Consider the following 17,112-nt stretch of genomic DNA (forward strand, 5'->3'; position numbering starts at 1 on the left):
AAATAAAAAACATTAATTACGACAAGTAAATATCATATCCTTAAATTATGTTTAATACTATCATTGATTTATACTTAAAATATCCCAAGTAAATATTGCATCCGTAAATAACGTTATCACAAATTTATAAAAGAAATTAAAAAAAATCATGTAAAAATTCCTAAAAGAAATCTTTAAAAGATTTTATATAAAAAATAATAATAAAATTATTCATAAAAAATATTTCCTTAATATTGATTTATGTTTGTGACGTTTGTGCAATGCACCTTGGAGACAGGAGAAACTTCACTTCACCTCTAACTTTAATTTGCTACCATGTTAGAAAACCAGAGTTATATAAATAAAATATATAATAATATTTCTCCTTTAATTTATTAGGATTACAAAAAATGTGAAACACAAATTTTATCCAAAAGAAAGTGAAACAAACCAATACACGAGTAGATGACATTAAAAAAGTCAATCGTCAGAAACCATGATCAGGAAAACAACAAAGCAACATTTTTTTTTCTTGATGAAACAGAAAAACAATCCAAAAACTTTAATTCCCAAAAGCTGACATATGCTCTTTTAAGTTTATATCCTCTAATTTAGTTATCTAACAACCCATTAATAATAGTTACTTGTTTAAAATTCAAGATATTTTATTAAATCAAAACAATTTCATGTGATTCATGGACTTCATAGTCTTTTAGTTACACTATTTTTTTTTGTGTGTACATGTGAATATAAAGAAGTATCTTAGTTTGTCACTTAAAATTATTTTTCTCTGAATTTAATAACACTAATAGGTGGACGGTCCTCTCCTAACAATAACTTCTCCACACACACTTTGTGGATTCAAACTCTTGAACACATGATTAAAGAATCCAAGTCCACCTACAAATTATGCATTTTTTTCTCATTACGAATTAGAATTTGAAGATGCAAGATATATTAAAAGAAAGTTTATGTATAAAGAGATATATGAGATAAAATTATATCGGAGTAATATCTATTTATTGTGAAGTTAAAAAAAGATAAAAAAATATGACTATTTTAGAGTCAACAAAAATTTATTATCTTTCTTTATTTTTACGAAAAAAAAATCAAAGGAGTAATAATGCCCGATAAATACAGATTAAGAATTAATAATCATAAACAAAGCTTACTTTCAAGCATCTGCGTGTCAAATATTAAACCCAAATGCGTAAACGATAACAATGATGATCTTTATTGCTCTAATTTATAATATCATCAAAAATTGCAAATCCACTACCAAAATACCATATATACAAATTCTCAAATCTCAACAATCTCTCCAAAGTCTTGAAGGAGAGAGCTTAATAGTTAAAATCCAACACGCTATCATGATTATTTTTTACCAGACATGGATACAGCTGGAGTTGGAATTGGAGTTGTACCACGATTCCCTGACGAAAGAACCACTTAACCCACAGTCCCAAAACCTAACGACGTTGCCGTTAAGCTCTGTCAAGTCCTGCCACGTGTACCACCCGTTCTCGTTCTCCCCGTTTCTCAACCGCAACAACCTCTCCCACCTCTTCCACCACTCCGTTTCGGTCCCCTCTTTCTCTTCCCACGCCGTTAACAACCCCTCACGCTCGCCGCACGTGCATTGCATGTCCATGTCCTTCTCGTAATAAACGGTAAGCTTCCCCTTCCTCGCGCCGTTTTCTCCTTGCAATAACGATGGAGAAAAAGGAACCAACACTGCATCTTGTTGCGTCGGCTCCGTTTTCTCCACCGTTAACAAATCCGCAACCCGGTCGGGCCTGATTGAAGGTTGGGCCTGGACTTGGGCCTCGGGCTTGGGCTCGGGCTTGAGACAGCCCGTGGAGCGAATCTTCCAGAAGCTGAAGGCGGCGGTTAAGAGAGCGAGCCAGGTCCACAAGTTGTTGAGGGCTGTGAGCAAGCCGAAGCTCAAGTAGTTGAAGGCTAGAGCCTCCACATTAGAATCCAACACATTCATTTTTATTTTATTTTTTCCTTTTATGGACTAATAACACTATTGGATTGGGAATTTAACAATTTTTGTGTTGTGAGAGATGAATTGATTGCGGGAGAGGAGAGGGAAGGATTTAAGGGTGGGAGAAGAGACAAGTGAGTTAGGGATCTCTAAGAAAGATGCCAGAATCGGGACCAAAGATGCCAGTTACAGTGTACGCTGTCTTGTCAATCGTCACAATAAATAAATAAATTAAATTATTATTTATTGCTGTTATTTTAAGAATTATATATATATATATATTGATAATACCATGTTGGAAGTAACACATTCACACGTGTGTGGTTAAGAATCTGTTTCAGACTCAGTTCCACTTTCGTCGCTCAGTCAGTGATGAAATTTCAAAATTCTACTTACATAGATTTGTAGTTTTTTAATTTGATTTACTAATGTTTTTCATTAAACGGAATATATAAATTAATTATATTACATGCTTTTTAGAAGTATAGTAAATTGGATCTCTGGAGTTAAAAATGAAGTTTGACACCTTGTGGTTACAGTCTCACAATCTCATCTCATAGTATATATTTGTTTTTTTTAAGATAATATATATGTTAAAAAATATATTCTTTTATTGGATAAATCAAATTCTTTACTTTTTTTTTAACGTTTAGCTGTAGAAATTTTACATTTATTTAAGCTATGTATTATCTTCATAGCGTAAGTCTCCTTACTCACTCCATTGGCATAATAATAATACTAATAATAATAATAATAATAATAATAATAATAATAATAATAATAATAATAATGATATATTGATGTGATTAATTATTTAGGAAAAGTCTTACACTTAGTTTGATACATGAGAAATATAATAGAAATAAACATGTGTCGACTTATTTATTCATTCTCAATGTGAATTTCATAATTATACCTGTATTGTAACAAGATGGCATAGAAACATAATTGGTAATGTTAAAACAGGATATGAGAGAAATAAAAGTGAATGAATCCCACATGCACTTTCTTATTTCTTTCCAAAACAACAAAGAAATGAATAGGAGAGATGTTAAAAAAATAACCAATTATGAATTGTTGATAATTGATTGTCTACAATTTTGTACCTGAACTAATATTGTTTGTTTGAAGGAGGCAATCAATTTTTTTAAACAATCAATTATTTAAAAACAAATAATTATTATTAAAAAATAATTTCAAATGATTTTTAATTATCTATTTTTCTTAAACCAAGCATATCTATTGTTACTCTATTCTTCATCTGTTCCTTTGGTTCTTACTTTTATTTGTTATTTTTCACATTTTTTTACCTTCCTCCCTACCAACATACACACAGTAGAATAAAAGAATATGATAGAGGAAATCTGAATTTTAGTGAGTGTGGGGTTATTTAAGTACACGTGGCTGCACGTAAGGATGTGTGCGAATCTTTTTTACATGACCTGCACCGAGAGAGATAAGTTCTGGTTGGACCACGATTCCTAGAGGTACGTAGTTATATGACTTTAGGGGGTCTCAGATTCATAATTTAATGAACTTATATTTAATTAACTTTTTAATGTATGGAAGAAAAAAAATATTGGTGGATGTGAGTCAGCGCCACTAGGAGAGAACAGCACAACAAAGTTATATATTATTATAAGAAAATGTTAAAATTCTTTGATAAAAATTAATTATTATGATAAATATTTCACAATATTATTATGATAAAGAAAAAAGTCAATATTACATAAACACTGGTTACGGGGAACGTGATTCCTTAGAATGGTAGTTGGTAGGGGCAATCCTTAGTTGGTGTCCGTCTGGATATGAACATTGATATGATTGATAGCATCCTATCTTTACTGAAAACATTCAATTAAACTACTTGCTTACGCACACCGAATTTTATTACTATTTACAAGAGTAATTGTATTTTGCTAAAAAAATTAAAATATTGCAATTAGTTAATTACATGATGTTTTAATTGTATAAAATAAAAAATAAATTAGACTGAACAAATTAAGTTTAAGTTCATTTATAATTATGATACTAAATAAATAAGTGGCATGTTAGTATGGCAATCGCACAGGTCGAGAATGGGCTTGGTCTTACATTTCAACGCATCTAATTGATCTGTGATTTTCAAGTCTAAATCAAATAAAATGTAGAAGCTACACAGATTAGTTTTCAAGTTAAAGTGAATCCAATCCTTCAAAACAAATAACTAAATATGCACTTACAGACATACCCATCATGCTTTGGCTCATTCCGGCTATTGTTTGGAGCGCATGTGTGAGTAAAAAGTCTCACATTATTAAATATGAAGGACAAGTTAAATAACCTATGACTAAAAAGGATTTACAGACCTAATGTCTTAACGCGTGTTTGAAAAAATGTTTTGTTCAGTGTAACAACGTTTTTTTCAAAAGTAACACTCTTTACACTTCTACGTTCATGTCTAGAAAATTATATTTTTTTTCCCGTTTAACGGGTTTTCCATGAGTATCCAAGCATGTTAATATTTTGGATTCTGTTACGGAAAATGTAAGGGAAGGGGTGTCAATAGCAAAGGAGGTGCAGGAAGCAAGGAGTGCGAGACCACGAAGGGAAAGGTCCACCCCAGCGTATCCAGAAGGTTACGACAGAAGCCATGCAGAATGGAACGTGTGAAGCTTATCGAGTGAGCCGTGAGCATGATCAAGGGGTTAGAAGGCTAAGATACCCTTCAGTTAGTTGTTTAGCTTCTGTTAGGGTTAGTTAGGATGAATCTAGAAGCTTGTAACCACCTATAAATATCGTGTAATCATCTGTTGAAAGCAGGAAATAATACTTGATCATTTCTTCCTTCTCTTGCTTCTGGGAGGTTTGCTTGGGCCTCGAAAGCCAAGCTATAACAGTGGTGCTTTCATTGAGCATCAATGGCGGATGGAACACGTTCTAAGGCATCATCAGAGCGTTTGGAAGATGCAATTGCCAAGCTCACTGCTTCGTAACTTGCTATGAATTCGAAGATTGATGATCTTCTCCATCGAATATCTCAGCTCGAAGCGAATCAACAACAACCACAGTCTCCGCCGTCGTCGTCCGCAGGACACACGCCACAGACTCAAACCGCCTTCCACCGTATGAAGCTTGATGTCCCGAGGTTTGATGGATCTGATCCAACCGGTTGGACCTTCAAAATTACGCAATTCTTTGAGTTTCATGCTACGCCGGATCACGAGAGGTTAACCATTGCCTCCTTCTACATGGAGGGACCAGCACTCGCGTGGTTCCAATGGATGCATCGAAATGCTCAGTTATCTTCGTGGTCAGCTTTTCTCCATGCTCTTCATTCACGATTTGCAACATCCACGTACGAAGATCCTACGGGATTACTCTGCAAATTGCAACAACGTTCGTCGGTATCGGCGTATCTTTCAGAATTCGAATCCTTGGCTAACAGGATAGTAGGGTTACCGGCTTCGTTCGTCTTGAGTTGCTTCATCTCAGGATTGAATCCAACGATTCGCAGAGAAGTACAAGTCTTACAATCGATATCGCTGGCTTAGGCAATATCCTATGCACGATTACAGGAAGAAAAACTTCTCGATGCCCACCGGCCGCCGCTGTATCGTCCACTAGTCTCCACAGGATCTCTTACCACACGTTCATCATCAAGCAACTCTACACAAACCTTGCTACCAACACCGGTACGAACTCCCTCTTCAATTCCTTTTAAACGTTTAACACCAGAAGAATTGGCCACGCGCAGGGAAAAGGGATTATGCTTTCACTGCAATGAGAAATTCTCTCGAGGCCACAAATGTGCATCTTCATTGTTTCTTTTAGTTATGGAGGATGAGGATACCATGATTGAAGCAGAGTCATTACGCGACTATACACCAACTCAGGAGTTGCTACCAGAATTGCCGCCGGCGCAGCTAAGCTTACATGCATTATCCGGCCACTTGGCACCAGAGACGTTACGACTTAAAGGCTTTATTAATGACCAACCTATCAACATCTTGATAGATGGAGGCAGTACTCATAATTTCCTCCATAATCGTGTGGTATTGAGCTTAGGATTAAAATCCAATGAAATAGCGCCGCTTAGGGTCACGATGGGGAATGGCGAGGAGATTCACTGTAATCAGTTGTGTACGACGGTACAGGTTCACATACAACAACATTCTTTCACTATTGACTTCCATGTATTACCATTATGTGGAGTTGATGTGGTCTTGGGGGTGCAATGGTTGAAGACTCTCGGCCCAGTCTTAACAGACTACGGCGCTTTATCAATGAAGTTCATCACTGGGGGTAAGCTCATTGAACTCCATGGAGATCGTGAGAAGGGAATCGAACAAGTGTCGCCATCTCAACTACGCAGGTTCGTATACACAAACCCTACTATGACCTTCTTCCATATTCGTGTCGAAACAGCAACCACACATAACTCTTCCCCAAACCATCCCTTATCGGCAATCAATAGATTGATTTCCAAATACGCTTCCCTCTTTCAACCTCCTACGACCCTGCCACCATCGCGATCCACATATCATACCATCAATCTATTGCCTAACTCAACCCCGGTGAATGTTAGACCATATAGATATCCTCACTTTCAGAAGAAGGAGATCGAAGAGCAGGTAGCTACTATGCTCGCGAAAAGGTTCATACAACCTAGCTCGAGTTCGTTTTCATCCCCAGTCTTGCTGGTAAGAAAGAAAGATGGATCATGGAGATTTTGTGTCGATTATAGGGCTCTTAATGCCATCACGGTCTGCGATCGCTTCCCCATACCCACAGTGGATGAATTGCTCGATGAGCTGGGTGGAGCACGGTGGTTCTCTAAGCTTGATCTCATGCAGGGATACCATCAAATATTGATGAACACGTCTGACATCTGCAAAATAGCATTTTGAACACATCAAGGGCATTACAAGTTTCGTGTAATGCCCTTTGGATTGTGCAACACACCTTCTTCCTTTTAGGCTACAATGAATCAGCTATTTCAACCATACCTCAGGAAGTATATCATCGTCTTCTTTAACGATATCTTGATATACAGCAGGACCATACATGATCATCTTCTTCACTTGGAGACAACTTTTCAGGTTCTCGTGGAAGGGAAATTTTCTCTCAAGATTTCCAAGTGCATGTTTGCACAGGAACAATTAGAGTATTTGGGGTACATGGTGTCGTCGAGCGGGGTAATTGATGATCAGAGGATGTAATCGATTACCAGTGGCCAAATTCATTTCTGAAACAAATTTGCAAATTTTGAATTTAAAATTTAAAGCCTGTAATTGATTACACAAGACTTGTAATCGATTACCAGAAGTTTTAAACGTTTTATAACAGTTATGTAATCGATTACTAGTCAAATTTTCAAAAATAACTCCCAAGAGTCACAAAGGCCTATAAATAGGTGATTTGGAACACGAAATTCCTTAAGAGTTTTTTCTGAACAACATTGTCTTATCCTCTCACAACAAAATTATCTTATAACTCTCAAAATATTCCCTGGCCAAAACAATTACAAAAGGAATCTTAATTAATATTCAATTGTAATATTCTTCTCTTAAAGAGAAAATTCTTCTTCTTCTTATTCTTATTCAAAGAGATCTGTTTAAGAGACCGAGAGTCTCTTAAGTTGTAAGGTTATCTGAATACAAGGGAAGGGTTATCCCCGTGTGGTTCATACTTTGTAAAAGGCTTTTAACAAGATAGTGGAAATCTCAAGCGGGTTGCTTGGGGACTGGACGTAGGCACAGGGCAGGGTCAAACTAGTATAAAAACTGAGTTTTCATTTTCTCTTCCCTTAAACTTCTTTTATTTATTATTGTTTATATTTCGTTTTAAAGAAGTTTGTTTTGAACTTTTCTTAGAGTAATTCATAATAAGGGTTGAATTGTTAATTTTTTTTAATTGGAAAATAGTTTTTGTATCTTAATTCAACCCCCCTTCTTAAGATAACTGATACCACTTGTTTAACAAGTGGTATCAGAGCTTCATTCTTGTGTAAAGTTTAGAAGCTTCAAGAATCATGACCTCATCAACTATTTATTTCCCGAAGGGAATTCTATAAATAGGCCTTCTATTTTTAATGGCGTGGGTTACCATTATTGAAAAACCCGCATGCAAATTTTTATAGAGGTTATAGATCTGAATATATGGGAAGCCATAGAAATTGGGCCCTACATTCCCACTATGATGGCAAGAAATACATCCATAAAAAAACCTAGGGAAGAATGGAGTGAGGAGGAAAAGAAATTAGTTCAATACAATTTAAAAGCCAATATAATTACATCTGCTTTAGGGAAGGATGAGTATTTTAGGGTATCAAATTGTAAAAGTACAAAAGATATGGGAGATACCCTACAGGTAACACATGAAGGTACAACAGGTGTAAAAAGATTTAGGATAAATACATTGACTCATGAATATGAATTATTTAAAATGAATCCAAATGAAAGCATACAGGACATGCAAAAGAGGTTCACACACATAATTAATCATCTTGCATCTTTAGGAAAAATATTTTCAAATGAAGATCTTATCAATAAAGTTTTGAGATGCTTAAGCAGGAAATGACAACTCAAGGTAACAACCATTATTGAATCATGAGATCTATCTAACGTGTCTCTTGCTACCTTGTTTGAAAAGTTACAGGAACATGAAATGGAATTGATGAGATTGAATCAACATGAAGAGAATGATAAGAAAAATAAAGGACTAAAGGGGAATTAAAATATAAAATATAGGAACTAAAAATATCATTTTTAAATTATAGAGACTAAAAGAGAATTAAAATGTAAATTATAAGTACTAAAAAGACCATTTCTAAACTATAAGGATTATAAGAGAATTAAAATGTAAATTATAGAGACTAAAAAATTACTTTCAAACTATAAAAACTAAAAAGTAATGACGAAATTATAAGGAATAAATTAGTAATTAGACCTAAAAAAATTATTAACTAACCTCATTCCAATTAAATTGGTGAAATTAACTTGCATGCCTTGTTTTGCAACTCTGACATTGTTATTTTGGGGTCCACAATTATGTGGCTTGCCTCCAAAACATAATAAATTAAGTGATAGAAGTGTTAACTAGCCACTTTCAACTTGAGAAAAAATAATTAATCAACAAATAAGAGAATGATTGTTCTAGTTTCACCCTGAAACCCAACTTTCATTTTCATAAAAACTAGATTTAATCCCGCACATTGTGCGGGTGTTTTAATTATAAGAGTGAGATTAAGATGGAGGTTTTTTTTTTCCGTAAATATACCTTCTCTCTCCTACTTTTTTTTAATCTACACTACTTTGTAAATTAATTTTCAATATATACTACTTGGGAATTTCTCTCTCTCTCTCTCTTTTTTTTAATTTAAAATATTATAAAATATAAATACTATATTATATAATTTTTTAATTGATTTTAAAATTACTTATTTATTAAATTAAATTTTATAATTTTGTTTTTTATTTTTTTAATGAAAAATTATACAGATAAAGAAAAATAAAAAAATTGGATAAAATTAGAGTACAATTTTTTAGTTACTTTTTGTATGTACTTTTGTAGTTAAATTTATGTGTTGTTGATATTTTTTTTGTTATGTTCGTTAATTAAAAAATAAGAAAATTAGTTAGTAGTATTAAAATAAACTAAAAAATACATTAAAAAATAATTGATACATCTATCTTATACAATAGACATAAAGATTCAAAGAATAGTAATTGTTATATTGAAAATATCTTTAAAAATATTTATTTAGTAGTTATTTTGACTTAAGTGATAAGAATTAATATTTTTATTATTTAGGGCTTTGAGATATGAAAAGAAAAGATTAAAATATCCAAAAAGACACTGATAACAGTTAAATATGCGCTATTTTTTATAATAAAAATATATTAAAAATATCTTTAAAGTTATTTTTTGCTGCCACCCAAATCAATGTGACAAGAATATGTGAATGAGATCAGTGGGGTCCTAATCCAAGGAGAAAGAGGACGACAAAGGATCGTCCCGTTTCAACTCGTATTCCTACTAAGATGGACGAAGAAGAGAATGAACGGAAAAGTAGAAAAAATATAGAATTTGTCGGCAACATGATCATAACAGAAACAATTGTTTTAACATATCTTCATCTTAAATTTTTCCTTAGACAAGTGTAATTGTTTAAGTATTTTATTGATAATTGAATATAATATTCTTCTATAAATAAGTTGTTAAACAAAAAGTCTTATCATTTTTAATTGAATCTAATGACATAAATGAACTAATTATATTTAATAATATAATTATATTAAAAAATTCAGATTTTAAATAAAAATATTCACCTAAAAATATGTTAAGTAAATTAAATAATAAAACAAAATAATTATATTTAATAATATCATTTTCATTAAAAAATTTAAAAATCAAAATTAGAAAATTTAATTTAATAAATAAGTAATTTTAAAACCAATTAAAAAAATTATATAATATAATATTTATATTTTATAATATTTTAAATTAAAAAAACAAAAAGAAGAGAAAAAATTTCAAATAATGTATATTGAGAATTAAATTACAAAATAATATAAACTGAGAAAAAACAAGATAGAAAAAATGTATTTACGATCTTAAGATAAACAATCTTGATGAGTTCTACAATCACCACAATTTTTTGAGAATTTTTTGTTTATAGTTCTGAAATGTTCCTTTATTTCTAGCTAACCACACAAACCACAATGTTGCAAACCATACCACATTCCACATTCTAGATTTTCTTTTGCACTTTAGTACTATTTAACAAACTTAAGAATTGTAGTCATTATGATCAGGGTGAGTTTGAGAAAGAATATTGCATCCCAGCACTATGCAAGACAATCCGTACACTCTTCCCGATGTTTTGCATAAGACATGTTTTACAAATTTGTGGCAGTTTTTTTAAAAATGTTTTTGACGGTTTTTTAATCCTAAAAATTATTGACAACAATCGAATCTCGTACGAACAAAAAAAAATATTTCAACCATTTATTTATTATCACTAATCTCTTTGTACATTTGATACAATTTAATTTTGCTTATATCCCTTTTCTCAACACCAGCGGGAAACAAAAAAGTTATCCCAGCTGTATGTTTGTATTTTTATTTGGTTATTATATTTATTGTGGTAAAATTTATACATTGCAACAATTTCTCTTATTATATACATTGATACATTGATGTACATATTATGAACATGCAGTTTTACAGTAATATATTTTGAATATTTGTTTATCTATTCCATTAGATAAAATATATGTTTGTCTATAAGTATTTTTTTTACTTCTCGAAACATTTAATGTTAATTTTTTAGAAATATGAATGGTTTTGTCATCTTTTAAAACTGTCATTAATTGAGAAACCAAATAATAATTGTATCTCATAAACATTTTTTTCACTGAATCACATAAACATTTTTATTCCTTTGCAAATAAAAAAACAGGTGTAATGGTTATTATTTTTAGTTAAATATAGAAAAGATATCAATGAAATAAAAAAATAAACTTGAATAGTTTTAGATGTTTGCCTTGTAAAGATTTTCTCAATTAATTATACTTACCAATAAATTTTTTAATATTTTTCCTTTTTAAATTTGAGAATCTCAACTGAAATAAGTTAATACTATTTATCGTATTAGCTTGATCTAACTTCAACTCAAATACATTTCTTTTTAATTTTATCGTATAATTTTTTAAGATATATTTTTTATATCTAATTAAAAATCTCAATGGAAATAAGTTCTCATTTATTTTATAAGTATACTCTAATCTCATATGAAATACACATCCTTTTAATAAAGAAGCATAACAAAAATAATTATATTAAAAATGGGGAAAATATAGAAAAATTGAAAAGATTAATTAATTATATTTAATAAGTTTAATAACATATTTTTAATAATTTTAAAAAGGAAAACATAGATTTTGTTCATTTCTTTAGAATTTTAAATATTTTTTATTATTAATTTTTTTTTCATTTTTAAAAATTTAACTCAGATAAACTGAAAAAGAAAAATCAACAACAGTCATATTCATTAGTTGTGATAAGTTAAAAGGAGAGCTTTCATGAGCGGTAGTTAATTTTGATTTTAAAAGTAAATCTGATTTTAAAACTACCCATTTATTATTTTCATATTTAATTGTGCCAAGTAAGCTTTACCCATTTTTTTTAGATCAACATCAGGTAACGTGGTCTCTTTGAACTATAGATGAATACATTGACAACAAAATGATTAGTATATATATATATATATATATATATATATATAACTAATTTCCAAAGTGAGATGGTTACAGCAAATCATAAGCTCCAATTCACAATCTTGTTATTTTTTTCTTTAAGCTTGTTGCATAAAAATTTATTAATTGGTTGAGTGAAAAAGTTTTGATCAATAGCTCCCTTGGGTATAGTTCTTAGGAAACTTGCACAAAAAAGTAAGATTGATAATTAGTTACGTGACGGTATAATGTTTACTTATTTGTAAGAAGAGCCTTAGTAGCAACTTTCCAAATCACAATTCTACAAGGTGTTCATGTTTCCAAGAAAAGTTTATTCTAAAATTACAATATGTCAATATGAATTCATGATATCATATAAATTTGATACTCACATAAAGTTAAGAGTGAATGTTTGAAAGTTAGCGGTTAGCTTATTTATGTACAGATTTGTTATGAAACCTTCAAAGTACATCATCTTTATAATTGTTTACTTTGAATTATTTTAAACAAATAAAATATAAACACCCTTTTGACATGCACCGTAAAGCAAATCAGCTGGGAACAAAGACGTTAGATACGGTTCTTTTGTTTTGATTTTGTCAACACAAAAACCTGAAAGAGGCCACATTAGAGATGTGCAGTTATGAAAGAAATAGTTATCTTCAAAGATCACGGAGTTAGATAATATTATATATGAATTATAGAAGAGGTGTAAATGATGATGACCTTATAAAGGAGAATCTATCTGCCATTTTCTTTTTTTCTTTTTTTAATTTGTAGAAATGTCAAAGTTTGTTGCACGGGATTAAAGGTGCCCATGAGGTCCATCTCTAGTACTCTACCTATTTTGAAAAACTACAACAAACACCAAGCAAATTTCAGCTTTGAAACAAACTTGGAATGGCACTTGGTAGACCCTGTAGAATCTGTCATAGATTAAGCAATCAATATATAAAATAATTGAAATAAGAGTGATTGTTATATAATTATAAAAACTTTAAATAAATATAGAAACTATAGACGGTTGCATCAATAATATACAAAAGATAGCAAACATCAATGGAGAACTATGCGATTCACCATCTACATTTTCGTCCTCCATACTCTCTCTCAAGTTCCTACAACAAACATACAGATTATATAATGTAAGATCAAAGATGTTGCATAATGATTAGGAGATATAGGCTATTCCATGCTTTTGAAGGCAACATGAGTTATACACTGTCAATCCCATAACCAACAATTGATCAATCATATAAAACCAAAATATATAAATTAACTGAAGATACTCACATCGCTATGGGAGATAATGACAAAATTGACTTGGTGGCCAGAATTGAAGAAGACAAAATGATAATGAAACTGACAAAAACACAAAAATAGAAAGAAGTCAATTGAAGAAGGCAAAAAAGAATCAAAGAGATAAAAAGAAGAAGGTGCTTCGGTAAATTTAAGAGCATCTCCAACGACTAAAGATCTCATTGTGAGATCTTAGCTACTTTTTAATGGACTTTGCAATATCACATCACTTTTAAGATCTCCTTCATTTTTTACTCCAATAGTAAATCTCATTTTGAGATCTTAAATTGTTTTTTTTTTATTTTCCTTCATCACCCCACCCTCTCTCTTCCCTAATTTTTTTTCCTTTCTTTCTCCACCCCAACCCTATCCTTCCTCTCTTCCTTTTTTCATTTCAGGTCCTCACCTTCCCCCCACCCTTCCTTCTTTCGCCACCCACCTCCTCTCTTTGCACACCCTCTGCTCTGCCCCCACCTCCTTCGTCTGTGTCGTTCTATATTTGCATCGACGAATAGGGAGAGGAAATAGGCCTAAGAGGGTGCTGTTCTTCCATTTATTCCACGGAGGAGTTAAAAAATGGAGAGAAAAAAATGAATATGTCCTTTCTTCTATTTGTTAATATTTGGTTAATTAAGGGCATAATGGTTAAATAAAAGTAGACACTAAAAGCAATTAACAAAAGTAGTATCCCCTTTATCTATCTACTATCTCTATGCTTTCTCCTTCCAAAGAAACTTGAGTTTGCTCTCGTTCTCATTTTGTTGCGATTTTAACACAACTGTTAGACTTGGCTTTCGAGGCCCAAGTAACCTCCAGGAGAGAGAGATATCGAGAGAGAGAAAGGGAAACTAAGGAAATGCTTTTTCTGTTATTATTCACGAGCGCTTTCTTACATTTTATAGACATTCTGTTCTCAACGTCATAACAGAAATGCTAATAGATAATATTCCTTATTCCTCCTAAGCTTCTAGAAGATACCTATGCCAACCTTATGCACTTGCATGCACACGTGAACGCTTATGCCGCTAGCACATAATCCTTCAGATGACTAGGGGTGTGGCCTTGCCTCTCGGGCCTTCCTGCAGCTAGCTCCTTGCTGTTATTTGTGTTGAGCCTGGCAACTTGTGACTCATTATTGCTACTTGTAACATTCCCGCGTGCTTCAAACAACACCTTGTCCTCAAGGTGGTGAAGGTTTTAAAGGTTCGTCCATTCCTCCCACGACGTCTCGTTAGGGTGAAGACCCTTCCACTGCACTAACACAAACTACTTTGGCCCGGTATCTGACAAAATAGTTTTGTGAGCCAGGATAGCCAATGGTATTGGAATTGGTTGATTATCAACCGCCAGTGGTGGAAGGTCCATAACCTGCACCGTATCCCGAGGTCTGATGAAGGGCTTTAAAATGGAACAATGAAACACTGGATGAATGCGAGAGTGCTCTGGTAGCGCAAGCTTGTAAGTGACTGGACCCATCCTCACACTAATTCGAAAAGGCCCATAAAAACACTTTGAAAGCTTGGACTGGGCTGTACCCGACACTGTGGACTGTCGGTACGGCCGTAGTTTGACCAAGACCTATTCTCTAACCTGGAACTCATGGTCCCGACGGTGTCCGTCGATGATCGCTCTCATACGATTATGGGCTTTCTGTTGCTTTTGTCGGAGTAAGGCAAATACGGCCTCCCTTTGGCTGAGTAATTCATCTACTGCATCAACCTTTGATGTGCCCGTCAGGTACTGCGGAAAGCTCAGAGGTTTGCAGCCAAAGGTTACCTCGAACGGTGTCAATCCTGTGGCTGAGTGAGTGGACGTATTGTATGACCACTCAACCCACAACAGGAAATGCCCCCACGTACTCGGCCGTCGGTGGATGAACACTCGTAAGTACTGCTCAATGACTCTGTTGGCAACTTCAGTCTGCCCATTCATCTGAGGATGATACGCAGAACTCATTCTGAGCTTAGTGCCACTTAGGGAAAATAGTGCCTGCCAGAATTTGCTGATGAAAAACTGGTCTCTATCGGATGTAATGCTTCTGGGCATGCCGTGAATTTTGCCCACTATCTCTATGAACAGCTGAGCCACACCTTGTGATGTGTGGTGAGGAGGAAGTATGTCGAGATGTAACCCCTTGGAGAAGCGATCCACAACCACGAAGATGCATGTGTTGCCGCGGTAGGCTGGCAGCCTTACTATGAAGTCCATTGAAAGGTCTTCCCACGGCTGCGACGACACCGATAATGGACATAGTAAGCCTCTGGGCTTTGCAGGTTCATATTTTACAAGTTGACAATCCAAACAGCTTGCAACAAACTTTCGAGTGTCAACAACCATGGTGTTCCAAATAAAGTTCTCAGTGACGCGATTCAAGGTCTTACGAAAACCCATATGACCCCCAGTTGGTGATTGATGAAACTCCGCCAGTAAGGTCTTGATGAATGAACAATCTGAGGGAAGCCAAATGCGACCCTGATCTAAGATGAAATGAGGAGTCAACGAATGATCAAGGTATGCTATCGTATCAGTGCATATCTTTTCCTTCAAAGTTACAAACTCATTATGTGTCTGCAACTCTTTGCACAAGTCCTCAAGGAAGGTGAAATGTGGCATTGAAAGAATGAAGAACGAGGCAGTAGCTGACCCCGATTATCGTGATAACGCATCTGCAACTACATTGCTTTTTCCTGCTCTATACTGGATAACATAATTAAATCCTAGCAAGCGTGCTAAGAACCTATGTTGTTCAGGTGTTTGAATGGCCTGATTCATAAGCTTCTTTAGGCTTCGATGATCTGTTAATATAACAAAATGATGACCTAACAGGTACTGCCTCCATTTCTTGACGGCGGCGGTGATGGCGGCGAGCTCGCGAACATACATGGAGGATCGGAGCAACTTGGGACAAAATTGTTTGCTAAAGAAGGCAATTGGGTGTCCTTCTTGAGAGAGTACTGCACCCATATCCGAACCCGAAGCATCTGTTTCTACCGTAAAGGGCTTAGCAAAATCAGGGAGTGCAAGTACTGGGGCCATAGTAACTGCATCCTTAAGAGTTTGAAATGCATGCTCAGCTTCTGGTGACCACATGAAGTCTGCCTTGGTTAAGAGTTGCAAGAGGGATGCGACCATAGCAGTGTAACCCCTTATGAACCTGCAATAAAATCCCAAGAGGCCAAGGAACCCCCGTAAAGCTCGAGTTGTGCGCGGTTGCGACCACCTTTGGATGGCTTGAAACCTTTTCTGGTATGGGTTGTACACCATTGCCGGAAACAATGTGCCCTAGGTAATCTATATGCTTCTGCGCGAATGAACATTTAGTGAACTTGAGAGTAAACTTACCATCCATTAACACTTGAAATGTAGTTTCTAAATGATTCAAATGTTCCTCCAGATTTTGACTGTATATCAATATATCATCGAAGAAGACGATGATATATTTTTGCAGATAGGGCTGAAACAAGCGGTTCATCATTGCCTGAAAAGATGAAGGGGCATTACAAAGCCCAAAAGGCATCACCCGAAACTCATAGTGTCCATGGTGAGTGCGGAAGGCGGTTTTGCTCGTATCAAATTCTTTCATCAGAATCTGGTGATACCCTTGCATCAATTCTTGCTTAGAAA

General features: G+C 33.9%; 1 protein-coding gene across 1 annotated transcript; it reads right to left on the reverse strand.

Moving 5' to 3' along the window:
* Positions 1-1,190: 1,190 nt before the first annotated feature.
* Positions 1,191-2,148, reverse strand: LOC114386849. Its single transcript, XM_028346901.1, has one exon. It carries the CDS (start codon positions 1,970-1,972, stop codon positions 1,361-1,363), a length of 612 nt encoding a protein of 203 aa, XP_028202702.1. The 5' UTR covers positions 1,973-2,148; the 3' UTR covers positions 1,191-1,360.
* Between the last annotated feature and the right edge of the window lie 14,964 nt (positions 2,149-17,112).

Source organism: Glycine soja, chromosome 15 (genome assembly GCF_004193775.1).
Source record: "Glycine soja cultivar W05 chromosome 15, ASM419377v2, whole genome shotgun sequence".
Classification (NCBI taxonomy): domain Eukaryota; kingdom Viridiplantae; phylum Streptophyta; class Magnoliopsida; order Fabales; family Fabaceae; genus Glycine; species Glycine soja.